The sequence below is a fragment of the Eublepharis macularius genome, chromosome 6 (genome assembly GCF_028583425.1).
Source record: "Eublepharis macularius isolate TG4126 chromosome 6, MPM_Emac_v1.0, whole genome shotgun sequence".
NCBI lineage: Eukaryota > Metazoa > Chordata > Lepidosauria > Squamata > Eublepharidae > Eublepharis > Eublepharis macularius.
In genome coordinates this window covers 61187308-61202953 of record NC_072795.1, presented here as the reverse complement: position 1 = coordinate 61202953, position 15646 = coordinate 61187308, and the positions used below count along the sequence as shown (strand labels likewise).

Below are 15646 nucleotides of genomic sequence, written 5' to 3'. Positions count from 1 at the left end.
TGACACGACCAGACATTTGTTCAGCAGTAGGACTATTGTTCAGAAAGTTTACCATACCCATAAAGACGGGAAAGCCCTAATGACTTTAGTAAGATATTTAAAGCAAACTGCAAGCCTTAAACTCAGGCTACCAGCAGACAACATGCCTAAATTGACACTTTACATGGATGCAGATCATGCCGGGGACAAATCTGACAGGAAGTCCACAAGTGGCAACATAATCTTGTATGGTGGTGGAGCCATAAGCTGGGCAAGTAAGAAACAGACCATCACTGCTAGATCTACTGCAGAAGCTGAATATGTTTCAGCAGCATTAGGATGCAGAGAAATTCAGTGGCTACTCAAAATAACTAAAGATCTAGGCCTAAATATACCTACACCTGTTATCATATATGAGGATAATAAAACATGCATTCATATGTCACAAACCAAAGACGTCAGTACATCTTCGAAGCACATTGAACTACCACATAGTTAAGTATCTGTACAAAGATGGGACTATTAAATTAGTCTACTGTCCTAGCAACAAAATGATTGCTGATGTTTTTAACTAAACCTCTCCAGAGAGAACGTTTTGAAGCTCTCCGAATGAAGATGGGCCTGGTACACTGAGCCAAGATCCATCGAGAGGGGGTGTTAGAAGAAGGGACTGGCGATGTCTCTTGCTCAGGCCTTTAGGACTGCCAGCAGAGAATAAGGAAGGCAACAACCATAGAGTCAGATATATAGGCTGCTATCAGTTGTCTTCCTGTCGGGGGAACTTCCTTCTCTTCTCTCCCTCTCCTCTCTTTCTTCTTCCCTGCATGCACCAGGAGAGGCAGCATGGTGTCTCCTCCTGAGAGAGATGGTCTACTTACAATCTAAAGCCATCTAACGTATTTCTTTAGATAAATAGTTACTGGTTCTCTAACTTGGAGAGCTTTCTGCATGCAGTTTGTTTAGTTAACGTACCTTAACTAAAACCCAATAGATGGGACCTTCTTGGTGGTGGTACCTCATCAGGGGAATTCTCTCCCCTTTAAATCTTATCCGATAACTACATTATTGGCTTTTGGACACTGGGCCAAAACTTTTTTTCTCACCCAGGATTTATTCAGTATAGGCTCTTCCATCACTCCTATAGTTCTACAAGCATGAGTACTTTTGTTTTTCACTACTAATCACAATGAACACAAAATCAAGAGGAGAGCCAGTTTAGATGTAGTGGTTAAGAGCAGCAGAACTCTAATCTGGAGAACTGGATTTGATTCCCCACTCCTCTGCTTGAAGCCAGCTGGGTGACCTTGGGTCAGTCATAGCTCTTCCAGAACTCTCTCAGCTCCACCCACATCACAGAGTGATTGTTGTGGGGATAATAATAATATACTTTGTAAACTGCTCTGAGAGGGCGTTAAGTTGTCCTGAAGGGCAGTATATAAACTGAATATCGTTGTTGTTGCATGTCCTGAACCGATTATTTATACTTTCTTCCTGGGTTTCAACATCTCTTTAACATTAAAGGAGTGAGGAATCGGAGCCATTTTTTCAGAGGCTCCATTAATTGCTCCTTACCAGTATTTGACTCGAAGGTTTTGTAACAGAAGGGAGGACATAGATACACTCTTCTGAAACAAACCCAGATTTGTTGGTTCGTTCATTCTGAGCATGGATCCAGCCTTGACTTTCTTCTAGTCTTCTCTCCCGGTTTAGAATCAGCAAATCCCCCTTCTTAAAGGACAGGATTGTTAAGTCCTCTGAGGAACAAAAAGACAAATAAAGCATGCTAATCAGACCTTATACATCAGAGAGAAAATCTGAGGGAGGGAGATATCGTCAACTGATAGCACTTGAAGAAGGGGCCATAACCAGCCTTCCATTGACCCTTTCTGCTAACGACATAGAAGAATTTGAACTAATCAATCAGCCGAGAGGATCCCATACCAGCCATCCACTGGTCACTAATGTATCCCCAGACCCAGTAGTGACCAATCAGGATTTAAAAGAGGAAGAACTTCAAAGAGAAGATATCTGCAAACACAGATTGTTTTGCATCACATTGCTTTGTTACTTATGCCATTTGGACCGGCAGCTATCAACATAAAAATTGGCACAGTCAGACACACCGGTGCAGAATACCTTTGGAACCCTTTCCTTCTGGAAGCATGATACGTATCTGCTTAGTTCTTTCTTCTACTGAAATAAAGTGTCATACCAGACCTCCGCTTCTGTTTTGCCTCCTGACTTACTGATGATCCTGTTTCCAGAGCAACCATCCTGCATTTACCTTGCTGCTTGCTCTCCTGCATTGCTACAGCATATTGTGATCTCTTCTTTAGTCCTTCCAGAAACATGACCACTAATTCTGCAATGACAACACTGTTGACTGATGTCAAGACAAATTCTTCTGAACGCAAAGTGGTAAGGGTGCAACTTTGTCCGAATGCCTTGACTGCCCTGTGGATCACAAAACAACACAGCATCTAGAGATGCAGGAATGTGAATCTCTGCACACAGCCCTAAAAAAAAAATAAGAGTTCACACTATTCAGCCAAATACATGGTAGAGTGTCTTAACATTAACATTTTGTCCCCCATGTTATTCAACTTCTATGTAAAGCCTTTAGAGGAACTCCTTTATAGCTATGGAATTGGGTGCTATCAATATGCAGATGACACTCAGCTCTAAATCTCACTATCCAAATCATTGTGGGATGCAGTGGAGACCCTGGGTGCTGCCTAACAGCTGTGGTCAAAAGGCTGAAAGTGAACAAACTGAAACTGAACCCAGACAAGATGGAAGCGATGCTTGTTGGGATGGCAGAGATTTTGAAGGATATTTTACTCCTAACTTTTGATGGAGTTCATCTGACCCTTGCAGACTCACTTAAGGGCCATGGGGTTATATTGGATCCAGCACTACTGCTAGAAAAGCAAGCTAAGGCAGCTGCAAAAAAACAGGCTTTCTACAACCTCGGTTTAGCCTGGAAGATGGCCCTCTACCTTGACACAGCCAATATGGCCACTTAGATCCATGCTTGAGACTTGACTACTCTAATGCACTGTACACAGGTCTCCCCTCTTAGTTAACTCTGAAACTCCAGTTGGTTCAGAATGCTGCAGCTTGTTTATTATTGGGAGCTAGAAGAAGTATGAATATTACTCCTGTTCTGCAGTCACTCCACTGGCTGCCTAGCAGCTACGAGGCTCAATTCAAAGTATTGGCTATCACATACAAAGCTCTTCATGGCCTTTGTCCAACATATCTATGGGTCCATATCTCTCCCTATGTTCCTCCACAGCAGCTTTGCTCATCTGTACAGGCCTTCTACAGGTGCAACCTTGCACATAGGCAAAATCAACAGCTGCCTGTACTCATGCATTCCTTGTGGTGGCCCCCACTCTACAGAACTGCCTACCTGAAGAAGTCAGGAAAGCTCCCACGCTCCTGGCTTCCCACAAACTATGCAAAACTGAATTATTCAAGAAGGATTTTTACTTAGATAGGAGGGCTGTTCTGTAGGGAGGTAGTCACAAAGAGATGTATAAGTAAAGTGCTAAGGGCTATAGACTTTTTTTCTATGTATCGTCTGTTTCTGTAGGTATGATCCTATTGGATAGTTTATATGCTGTTTGATACGTCAGTCTTATAATTGCTTGTGCTCTGTTTAGTATTTCTTCAACTGTATATTAGATACCTGCCAGTTTTAAAGCTTTACAAAATTGAATTTACATACCCAATTACAATGTTTATTAAAATGTCTTTGAAACTAACTGTACTGAGTCACACTGTGTGATCAGCCTTGAATCTCAGTGAGAAGGGAGGACTATAAATAATGTAAATAAATAGATAAATAAAACATTCATCAGAGGAAAGGGGGTAGGAAGAAATAAATCAGATGGTATTTAAATCTGAAAAATGAATCACCTTGTCCTAGGAAGACGTCAGTTTTAGTTCAGCTTCTTGTTTCTTATCCTGTAACAGTAATTCCCAGCCCGGAGGGGTGTAATGCTAAGTAGTGGTGCTACAGTGTAGTGATTAAGTGGTTTGGCTGCGAATCAGCACACTACTGGTTTGAATCCTACATAATGTTTTATGATAATGTTTAATGAAATGTTTTAAATGTTTTTAATGCTGTTATCCTCCCTGAGCCTGCTTGCGGGGAGGGCGGAATATAAATATGATAAAATAAATAAATAAAATAAATATTGTCAAGAGCTCAGTAGGTGGCCTTTGGTAAACCACTCCTCTCAGCCCCAGCTCCTCAGCTGTATTGAGGGGATAACTTGTTCACCGCTCTAGGTGGGGCACTAATCTGTCTAGAAGAGCGGTATATAAGTGCAGTTATCAAGAGCCCCGTGGTGCAGAGTGGTAAGCTGCAGTACTGCAGCCCAAGCTCTGCTCACAACCTGAGTTTGATCCTGGTGGAAGCCAGGTTCAGGTAGCCAGCTCAAGGTCGACTCAGAGCGGAACTACAAGTGACAAAAGGCACAGATTGGACACTTGTCAGCTTCCCTCAAGTTTTGATGGGAAATGTAGGCCTCCTAGTCTTGCAGCTTGGCTCTCTGACTGCTGTCCAATGGACTTTTCAACTGTCACTTGTCCAACATTCCACCAAGCTGCCTACATTTCCCATCAAAACTTGAGGGAAGCTGACAAGTGTCCAATCTGTGCCTTTTGTCACTTGTAGTTCCGCTCTCAGCCTTCCATCCTTCCAAGGTTGGTAAAATGAGTACCCAGTTTCCTGGGGGTAAAGTGTAGATGACTGAGGAAGGCAATGGCAAACCACCCTGTAACAAAAAGTCTGCCCAAAAAAATCATGATGCAACGTCCCCCCATGGGTCAGTAATGACTCGGTGGTTGTACTTTTACCTATCATTATCATTATCATTATCATTATTATTAAAGGATGGAGCTCCATAGCTACTCCTTGGGGAGAAGGTACTCTACAAACTTAGAAATCTAAAATCTCCTCTTTATTTCTTCCCCCTTTTGCAGTTGTGGTGAATAGAAAACAAAGTAATCACGTGTGGACTTCTAAATCCATTTATTAAAACATTTTTACCCTGCCTTTCCTCATAGTACAAGGCAGCTGTGGCATGAAGAGTGGGTGGCAGCTAGTCTTTGGTTCCAGAGATTCTTTCTGTAGAGACTGTGCTACTGTGCTGTGTGTAAAGTAAACACACAAGGATCAAAGCAGCTTCTTTGCAGTGGAGCACTATATCTTGAATGATACATTTCTTATCATCCCACTCTTCCTACAGATGATTTCCAGCCTGACCATTACCACTACAGGTTTTACCAACATTTAGGAGCATCTTTCCTAACCCTTTACTTGGAAATCAACAACGAACTATTTCTAAAGTTTCCCCCTCACTGAAAAGTGTATTTTACATCAAAATTTCCTAAATCAGTCCTAGAATGTGAAGCACTAAAATGCCGAGATGCAGCCATACTCTGTTTGACCCAAGTACACTTACCTGCTGGTATGAATGCCAGTAATTTCTGGAAATGACAGGTCTAGAAGTCTCTTTTCAGAATCATCTAGAAAGCAAATACCTTTCCAGTTAATTGCCACTATGAAATGGTTCTTCGGCAGGCTGGGCCCTGCAAATACAATAAAAAAGTGCTATAACCACCTATTCTTGCCTCAAGTATTCCTCCTTCAGTGCCCTCACTCACATCCAAAGTGTCATCATTACCTGAAAATTTGGTAACTTCAAAGAACCTAGAAAAGAGCAGGGGCCACTGAAAGCGGGCAAAATCCACCAGCTGTTCTTTCACACTCTGAGGTGAATGCCTGTCCTGCGTGTATAGGGCCTGAAATAAATTAGCGGCATACTGGATTACTTTGTGCACACTGCACACAAGATTCCAAAAGAAGGTCCTTTAGCTAGTACTGACATGAAAGCAAGTAAAGCTCAGAGATTTGCAGGGTAACTTGAACCTCACTCTCAAAAAGCAAAGTAGACATGTACATGTTCCAAAAAACACCCAAAATGTAGATTATTTTATTTATTTTCAAAATGTATACCCTACTTTTCAAAAAATATATTCAAAGCAGTGTATAACAGCCAATCATAAAGCATACATTTTTAAAATAACATTATAAATATTAGAACCTTAAAAGTCCAAATTCAACTACACAAACAGCAACTGTGTAACTTTAAAAAATATATGTCATTTATAGTCCACCTTTCTCACTGAAACTAAAGGCAGATTACACAGTGTAAGTCAATTATGATCAGTGGCTTGGACATTCAATGAACAATAGGGTATATAGGGTATATAATACAATATGCAATAGGGTATATAATTTGAAAACAAGCAAAATTTTAAATACAAAGATGAAACACTGGTGAAGCAAAGCACAAACAATTTGACATGACGTTTGTTTCTGAAATAACTAAATGTATCTCATCAATATAAAACAGCCAATAAGGTTCCTAAACAACTATATGATATATGACTCAGATACAGTTGTCAAAACCAGCAAAAAAGATTTGAACGTATCAGGAAAAAGTATAGATGTCAGGGAGTCCATTAGTATGCTCCACCTGCAGATCTCTCTCTCTCTCTCTCTCTCTCTCTCTCTCTCTCTCTCTCTCTCTGGGACCATCACTTCCTATTCCACAAGACAACATGGAAGGAATACATCATAAAGAGATCTAAGTGAAAAGAGCTAAGGTTAAAGTCAGTCTCTGTACCTCTGAGTGTGCTTACCTTGGCATGAGCATATGTGATGAGGCTCACCCACTTCTCCTGGGGCTTGGATCTCAGTAGCTTTGCTGGGATACATTCCTGAAGTATGTTCCGAACCAAGTCATTTTGGATGGACTCTCCAAACTGGACATAACAATATTTGGCTCCTATCTCCACCAAGTCTTCCTCCTACAAGAGTTAAAGAGATTAAATGATTTGCTGGAAAGTCTTAAACCAAATCTCTGAAATTTTTCGTTACTGCATTGCCTGTGTCTGACAAATTAGATATGAATTGTTTTCCATAAGGGTTGAAGTAAGAATTTGTACATCACAATGCATATGGAACCATGAGTTATACAAATAGCATTGAATAGGAAATTTGAATAGATGGTAAAGTAAAATCCATATGGGAAAGACTAGGCTTAAGGAGGAGTGATTATATGCCATTATCTGTCTGTTCCTCTATCACTGAATAATATCAGTGCATACAAACTCACCTTCTCACAACGGTATTCTCCAAATCGGATACCACGAATGATTTGATCATAGATGAGTTCAGTGCTGACTGGATCTTCTTTAGAGTTGTGCCAGGGAGAGAAGATCTCTTTCCTAAAGTAGAGACGCCAGGGCGTGTAACGCTCATGGCCGCCCTTCTCTCTTTCCAGCTGTTCACACTGTGAAATGGCATCCATGATGTGATCCCGTCCGCTACCTAGTGACCAAACCTAACAATATGGTCTATTTTAAGGATAAATATGGTATTAATTGAATTTGTTAACAATCATAGGAAATTGCTCCTGGAGTCATCTTATTTATTGGGAAAAGTTAAGAAGGGGGAGTGAATAGTACACACCAGCAAAGACAGTAGCAGGGGGGAAATATGTTGGATCAGGAGAATTAGCATGGAGTTAGGCAATGTACTTATGGGGTAGCTAGAGAAGGAAGTGCCTTATTTTATGCCCTCTCAATTTGTTTGTTTTTTGTTTCTTCAAGTTTGCCCCTGAGAAGCACGTGGGTTGGTGATTTATTTTATTTTGAATATTTTTATAATTTTTTTCAGAAGGGACCTAAGAATGATTCAGGAAAAGCAAGGTATAAATACTTAAATAAAATAAATTTATTGGCACATGTCCCCTCTAAACTACACTGACTATCAAGATACCCTTTAATCTATATCAATATTTTGAAACCAGGAGAAATGCAACATTGAGCTACTCATCAAACTATTTATATTTGGAACATCTAACTTCAAACTGAATGTGTATGTTGTAAATGGGACATATGAATAAACTACCATGAACTACAAAATCAGCAGAAAGCATGTGCTGAACTGCATCAGAAAACATCTATACATATAGTGCACAACATAAGCATGCTGGCAATTTTGTCTTCACACACAATGCAGTTCTCATGTCCAAGCAAATTCTATCCAAGCTGGAGAAAAATATCTTTAAAATCCTAATTTGTGCTTGTGTGGCCTTCAGTTCCAAAGTATTCTTTCCTTGCTACAATTGTGAGATGACAGGCAATTCAGGCTTCGACGAACACCATTACCAAGTGAACTGTAAAATACATGAAACTGGATTCCACTGGTTATGCTTAGAAAGCACTGATGGTAAAGGATGGGGACAGCAGAAGACGCCTGACAGAGTGCTGTGGAAACAGAACTTTCCCATCAAGGGATGGAAAAGTACAACCACTAGAAATCTAAAACTCAGAAGCGTTGTACAAATGGAACTCTGAGAAATCTGGGTATAGTTTATCACAAGTTATATACTTCACCTTGTCATACAAAGCAATGTAGAGAGAGAACCCAAAGGTGTCCTTCAACTTTATTTTATCAGCTATCATCTGGCAGATTTCCTTTGCAGTGGAAGCTGAATCTGCAGGGACTGTGATGCTGCTTCCATTCATCAGGGTCACACTGAGCATGGTGGGCATCTTACATTTTGTTGCCTGCAAGGCAGAATTAAACAAATTGAGAGAAAGAAATTGTAGCATTTTCTTCTCATACACTCTATAATGCAACCACAGTAAAGAGAGTCTGTAACACAAATAAGATGGAGAAATCTGACCTATATCTGTTTAAACAAAAGAAGTTGGTAGCTGTTTTAGTTTATAGCAAAATTCAAAACCAAAATCCATGTAACACCTCTTATTTAGAACAACCAAAATAGCATAATACATTTGTGCAAACTTCTAAGTTATCCAGACCATGTCAGCAGGCTGGATATTTAAAAGGGGGGGATGCGTCTTCCAGGCCATGGTGTTAAGGCCTCCTTGTCTGAATCACATGTAGGATGCTTAGCTGACTTCAGTGGGCACAGGGCACCAAGGTGGTTTTTTTGTTTGTTTACTTTGGGAATACTGGAATATAACCAGTGAAGAAAAGGTTATTTCTCAGTTGGCTGAAAAAGAATCTGGGTATTAAGTAATGCTTTCACAAATTAGGCTTATGTTGATGGCTATCTGCCCTGAGTTCAATGATTTTGGGAAGCAGTCTTTTTCTCTGCTTCCTCACAGCATTGTGATGCCTTTGCACACCTGGGGAGGGGGGAAGTTTCCCCAGCTTTTCTCTGATCTTTCTCAAAGCCTCGGCTGTAGACTTACCAGGCCGCAAGGTGCAGGGGCATGGGGTGACGGTGTCCTAAGTGACTCTGGGCTCGGGCAGCTCCAGATGTCCCCACATCACCATGTGGGAGCCAATGAATTCAAATGGCTTAGCCAGCTAATCAGGAGCAGGCTGGCCAGGCTCTGAGGAGGAGCCTGGACGGACGGGTCTGGGCTCCACAGTTCCCTGTCAGATCCACCAGGCAGGTTTTTATAGGGGAGCTGCTCAGGCCGCGTGGGCACTTGTGTGCAGTCAGCATCGGCACAAATGAAACGGAACAGCAGCTGGAGACCAGCAGCAGCACAGTCGCCCATTTTATGGAAATGACTTCCAATATAGTGTAATATACAAACATAAGCCATATCCCTATAAGAAAACAAATGTAGTAAAAGCATTCCAACAAAGGGAGGCTTATTTTATTTTTAAATTACGGTCAGTGGTCCCTGAAGGTCTTAATTTAAACTCAGATTTATCATCATACATCTAGGATCTGTACCTTTAAAATGTAATGGGATGTTAAAGTCGTTGTAGGGTGAAACGTATATATAGGTGCATAGCATTAGGGCTTTTAGAGAGCGTTATTCAATTGGGATGAATTGTGGAGGGCTTTGCCATCATAGGAAGGTTTGGGAGTTCTTTTGAATAATGAATGGGGCATGTGTATGTCCATGCTTGATGTAATTATGTTTATTACAGTTCCATATGACATAATAATATTGCACTGATGCCTGAAGAAGATTGGGAGAAATAAACTAGGTTGGAGAAAGGCTGCACTGGAAGTCAGGGCTTGTCACAACTGTGATTTGCAACTGCAACTGTTACTTTTCAGAGCTTTCAGTTCTATGGACTGAGATCATTGGTGTTTACAACCTTGTAACATACGATGAATATTGTTAAGCAAATATTTAGTGCCTAGAGGTTCTATGGTCTGAGACTTTGAAGGTTCCAGGAAGTGGTAATTAGTATATATGACGATATTATGAAGAGATAATGTTATATATATGTATAGAAGAGGCTGTATTATTCCAATCATGTGTTCTATGTGGAATAATGAATATTTGGTTCTAAATAAATAAATTTTGTAGTTTTATAGCTAACCAAGATTTTATACTAACCAAGAGGTGAACAGTATAAAACAATTCTCCTTTACTTGTTGTCAGAAGCCATTGCAAGTTGGGAGAAGGGGCTGATCCCTCTGCCCCCCGCCCCAAGTTCTGACTGTCTCCCAAGATTTGTAGTTCACTCTCTGCCCTGTATGGTCCATGTTAAGAATCACTGGACTGGACCATAGCTGGCCTCCTTCCCCACATAGTAAGATTTATCATTATGAGGAGAGGAGAAAATAGAATACAGACAATGGCTACCTGAAGTTCCAGCCAACTAGGTGGCTCAGACCGTGCTCCATTGACATATGTGCGCTTCAGTCTTTCAGCACAGTATGGTGCATACAATGTCGGTCCACCTCGGATGAAATTCAATAAGAACTGAAAGTACAATACATAAAGAAGGCATAAAGATCTAAAAGTAAACATAGATGTTCATCTGGATTCGAGGTTCTACTATCACAGGCAGTATATAGAATTTATTAATATTTAGTATCAGTTCCACATCTCTGTGTATTAAAATTTCTTCCAAGACAGCAAAATGATTCTAGAGCACCCAATAGGATTTCTCTAGGGTAGTGTCATCTCTAGATGGCATAGCTGCAGTGAGGAAGGGAGAAGAGAGAGGAGGAAGATGGGAAGGCACAGTTGGGGCAGCAACAGCTATGGTTTTAGCAGCACATATATATTTTTATATATACTCTTCAGCTATGAACTAAGGGCTGATGGACTCTGACCTGGAGTTGTGGAGACTGCTTAAAAAGAACAGGAATGTTTTCACTAGATGTCCAAAATTCATTACTGAAGCAATCTTGAGCATCCCTGGAATTTTAAAACTAGAAATCTACTAGGAAACTAGGCATCTACTACTGAGAAGATCTAACATCACTAGATCAAAGAGAGATTTCTCCTGATAATCTCAAGATCCAAGGATGTTAGTGGATGGGGAATGAACAAGGAGAAAAAGGAAGTGAGGTAAGGGAAAGTAATTGTCAGATTCTCCTACTTCCATTCTTCATTAATTATATGAATGCATGAAGTCCTGTCATTTGGACGTCAATTTAACCAATACACACAAATGGGATTGTAGTAGATATTCATGCAGCTGCATTACACTGACATCAAGCAGATCTGTCTCAGATGTTGTAAGCATTGTTAATATTTAAATACAGTAGCTACCGCCAATAAATACCTTCACAAACTTTTCTGAAGGAGGGAAAGAGCCAAGACAGAGAGACAGTAGTATCCAGCCTCTAAGATAACTGGTCTTGTTGTTATTCTCAGAAAGCTGCTTGCAGATCTGGCAGTAAATCTCATCCCTATGAAAAATACAAGCAAGATGATCTTCATCACACAGACAGGTACTTTGTCAAGCAATGTTGTCATATTGTATTTGTTTTGTATTATATAAAATATTGCACCCCAGCACCTCATTCTCTACCTGGGGCAGATCTACAAACTAGCCCTTTTCAGACTTCAATTTTGGCCCTCCAGGAGCAAGCACTACCAGAGATCTTCTTTTTTAATTTTTAAAAAAATTATCATCAAAGACAATACTAAAATATTAATGAAAGCTATTTACAAAAGTAATTTACAAAAGTAATTTTTAAAATAATTGATTTTTGCATAAATGAACAGTGCTTCATTTGAAATAAACAAATAACACTGGGACAAAAAAAAGTGTCAAAACATCTCTACATAGAATGTTTTACAACACTCCCACTGACAAGATGCATATACAGCAGTAGTGGTAGATGCTAAAAACAAATACACAAAGAATTTACCAGCATGACTTTGGTGAAGAGAGAAAATTGAGAATGGAATGCACAAGTCATTCCATTCACAGAGGCAAGGTGGGTGGAACCTACCAGAAACCAACAAGCAAGAGTTCCATCTGGCACAGAACTGAAAACCTAATGCTGAAAATCAAATATGGGGTATATTTGATCTGATTTCTGGGTGGGGAAGGAAGCCATCAAAGTCTCTCTGTTCACAAAGAAAACAAGATTTGTACACAGTGGGCAGAAGATAAAATGTTGGCCTGCCAGCGCAGAGCTGGCACACATGCATGTTTCAATACACAGATACTATACAAAATTTATAAAAGAAAATGACCGAGAGCACAGGAATGGGCCTGGGAGCGATGGGAAGCTCATGCAGGAGGGAGGCAACCACATAGAAGCGCAAAGACCACAGAAGCATGGCGGCAGGAGAAAACACACTACTGTTGTACCAAAGAGACTAACACTTCTCATGACCATTATCCTTGGGAAAAAAGAAAATATTTAAAAAACAGTCCTGGCAGCTAAAAGAATACAACAGACTTGCAAAATGAAAAAGCCAAATCCCATCTAACCATCTGAAAAATGGGAAGAAGAAACTCTGGGGAGGTGTGGGGTGTCTCTTTTCCATTGCAAAGGCCTCTTTCAAGCCAGCCATATAAAAACCTACTATGAGTGGTTATTTCCACCATCTTATTGCTTTCCTTTCACACCTTCCAAGCTTTCTGCCCCAGCTAGGGCTGAGCAATGGTCTAACTATGCAGGTTAAGAAACTTGTGAAGACATCCAACATTTTATAGTTTATTCTCTTTCACTTGGGAATATGATTCAAACCCCTTCCGCGCATTTAATGGGTGACTACTAATATGGTCATAAAAGGTTTGCCCTTTGAAGACAAAGCCTGTAAGAAAGAAGGCCGGGGGGTGGGGGGAGAGACAAGTCTCCAAGTCTCTGTGTTAAAACAACAGGGATACCCTGCCCAAATGATTTTTAAAAATCTACGATTTAGAAAAAACACATTTGCTGCAGCCTGGGGATATACAGGACTCTTCCAACACACAGAAATGACTATCTAAGGAATGGACACCTCCCTTGATGTATTTCAAGTTTTTATCTTAATTGTGATATTTCTTTTTTGTGCTTTTTGGTATATGGTTTGTGGTTTGCATTTGTTTGGCTAGGTTTGATGGATTGCTAAATAAACCCTATATTCCATCTGACCCAAATGTATGGACTGGGCGAGGGAGACAAGGAACACCATGGAACAGACACTACAGGGGAGAAACAACTCATGGAAGAACCCAGTTGGAAGGACATTCTGAAACTGGTTGCTTAGAATAGTTTTGTTGCCTTTTCTTCCCTTGGTGAGACTCGCTTCTACCAAGATACTTCATGCTGCGCATCTCCCAAAGCTCAATCTCTATCTCTCTGCAAACCAAACAACTGAAGTTTCCCATAACGGCATAAACAGTCCATGATGTGGAGGGGCCTGGAGGTCGCCCCTTCTTATCCTCTCTCTTTTCACCCCACAATTCATGAAGCTTGACACAAGCAAGTTCAGGGATGAAGAATGGGTGCATTGTTTCCTCAAGTTGTCCCTGTGGGAAAAAAGAGTGGGGTTCCTCACTGTGAAGCTACAGATGCATCAAACAAGTGAAAAGTGTCAGGGATGGAACACGGAAAGCTTCAGTTGTTCTCAAAGGGAGAGAGAGAAGGTCATTGTTACTATTGCTTGATAAGCCAGGAGGGCCCAGGCATGAAAGTAGCTCATCTGGATTTGTAAGTTCTGGAAGCAGATCCAGTGAAAGCTCCAACACGTCGGACATGCCCTGCTCTCCAGCTTGACACCCCCCCCTCCAGGCTAAAGAGGGATTAAAGGCCAGGTAACTGTATGGACGGTTGCTAAAAGCAGCCTGTGGTGGCTGCTGGCTCTGTTGGATAGGTGGACCACTGTGATGTACTGGCTAACCAGACTGGCTGCTGGGATGAGATACATGCAAATCTGGCAGCATGGAACTATGGGACTGATCAGTGCTGCCAGGATGAGGGATGGGGGTCTTACACAGAGTAACTTAAGGGTTTGTCAAGAGCTGCCATGTTACTAGGCATGTCTGGAGAGTGTGACAGTTGGGTCATGTGCATGAAGTTGTTCATAGAAGTTCCACCCGGATTCCCATGAGGAAAATCAAAATTGCTGCAACCTTGGAAACTGTTGCCTGTAACAGGGGGCTGATTAACACTCCTTTTGACAATAAATGGCTGCATAGTTATATCACAAAACACCCAAACAGGAGTGATTTGGTGGGACAGTAGGAAGTTTTTCATTTTTAACAACATTGAGGGGAGAGTAGATTGTTTGAAAGTCAAAAGCACTCTCTTAATTGCAGCCAATTAATGGTCATTAGATCTACAAACTGTAGATCTACTTGAAGGAGTTTACTCAGGGAACTGATGATATTTCTACATGAGTTCCAGCGTTCAGCTTCCATTCAATGCAAAGTGTAACCTGGTTTAGCTGCAATATCTGTTTGCAACCCCGAAGAGCACACTCAGCCTGAGCAACAGTTTGACAATGATTTAAGGGTGCAATTGGATACATTTGCAAGTCAGCTAATCTAGTATTTTCTTCAACGTGTGGCACCTTGGCATTAGAGGCCAAACAACTGGTTGTAAAAAACACGTCTCTCCAAATATTTCCCAGTGAAAGCTTCTAATGAGGTTCACAGACATTCAACTTTGCTAGACACCGAGGTGAGTTGTTTATAAATGTCAATTACTGTTTTGGCTGTCAGTAAACATTGCTTAGCCACAAATTCCATGATATCAGAATGCTGTGTTTCATTGATAACATGCGTTTGCATTTTCTCCAGACTGTCCTGAATGGGCTCCTGTTCAAACAGGGAGGTTTCACCAAGTGATAGGAAGCTATCTGAAGACTGGAAAGATTCTTCTGTCTCAAGAGCAGCGTATCTAGTCCTTAAAGTGGCTGCGACAAGTTTTTTTACATCCTCCCTCAGAAATTCAAATTCATTAGTCTTTAGTTGTTTTGTTGGGGAAGGCGACCCAGAATGGGTAGAGTTCTACTTTTTGCATGCCATAATGAGGAAAGAAGATAAATAAAAGAATCATTCCAGTTGTCGAAAGAGAGGAAGTGAAATCAAGAAGATGCCTCACTTTTTATGGAGGCCCAGGTGACGACCATTGCCAGATCTGCCTTTTCCAACTCCAACAGGTCAGGCAATTGGCGCCCTATCTCTCACCCCAGGACCTGGCATCAGTAATCCATGAGATGTTCACCTCCAGATTAGATTACTGTAACTCGCTTTACACTGGGCTGCCCCTGGGCCGGACCCAGAAGTTACAACTGGGCTGCCCCTGGGCCTGACACAGAAGTTACAAGAAGAAACACTCACTGTCCAACAGTCAACTCCTCACACCTGGCCTGAATACAGCAAAGCGCTGAAACCAATTTG

At 41.0% G+C, this 15646-nt stretch overlaps 1 protein-coding gene across 1 annotated transcript in view; it reads right to left on the bottom strand.

Annotated features, from left to right (window-relative positions):
* MYO7B (myosin VIIB) overlaps positions 1-15646 on the bottom strand; it is a 101714-nt gene that overhangs the window by 23981 nt on the left and 62087 nt on the right. The window contains exons 28-36 of the mRNA XM_054982519.1: positions 11585-11711; positions 10654-10773; positions 8461-8634; positions 7176-7403; positions 6700-6867; positions 5679-5796; positions 5457-5583; positions 2264-2433; positions 1552-1733 (exon numbers count right to left, since the gene is read on the bottom strand). Of these exons, the coding sequence (XP_054838494.1) occupies positions 1552-1733; positions 2264-2433; positions 5457-5583; positions 5679-5796; positions 6700-6867; positions 7176-7403; positions 8461-8634; positions 10654-10773; positions 11585-11711 (1414 nt within the window). The remainder of the gene's footprint in view (positions 1-1551; positions 1734-2263; positions 2434-5456; positions 5584-5678; positions 5797-6699; positions 6868-7175; positions 7404-8460; positions 8635-10653; positions 10774-11584; positions 11712-15646) is intronic.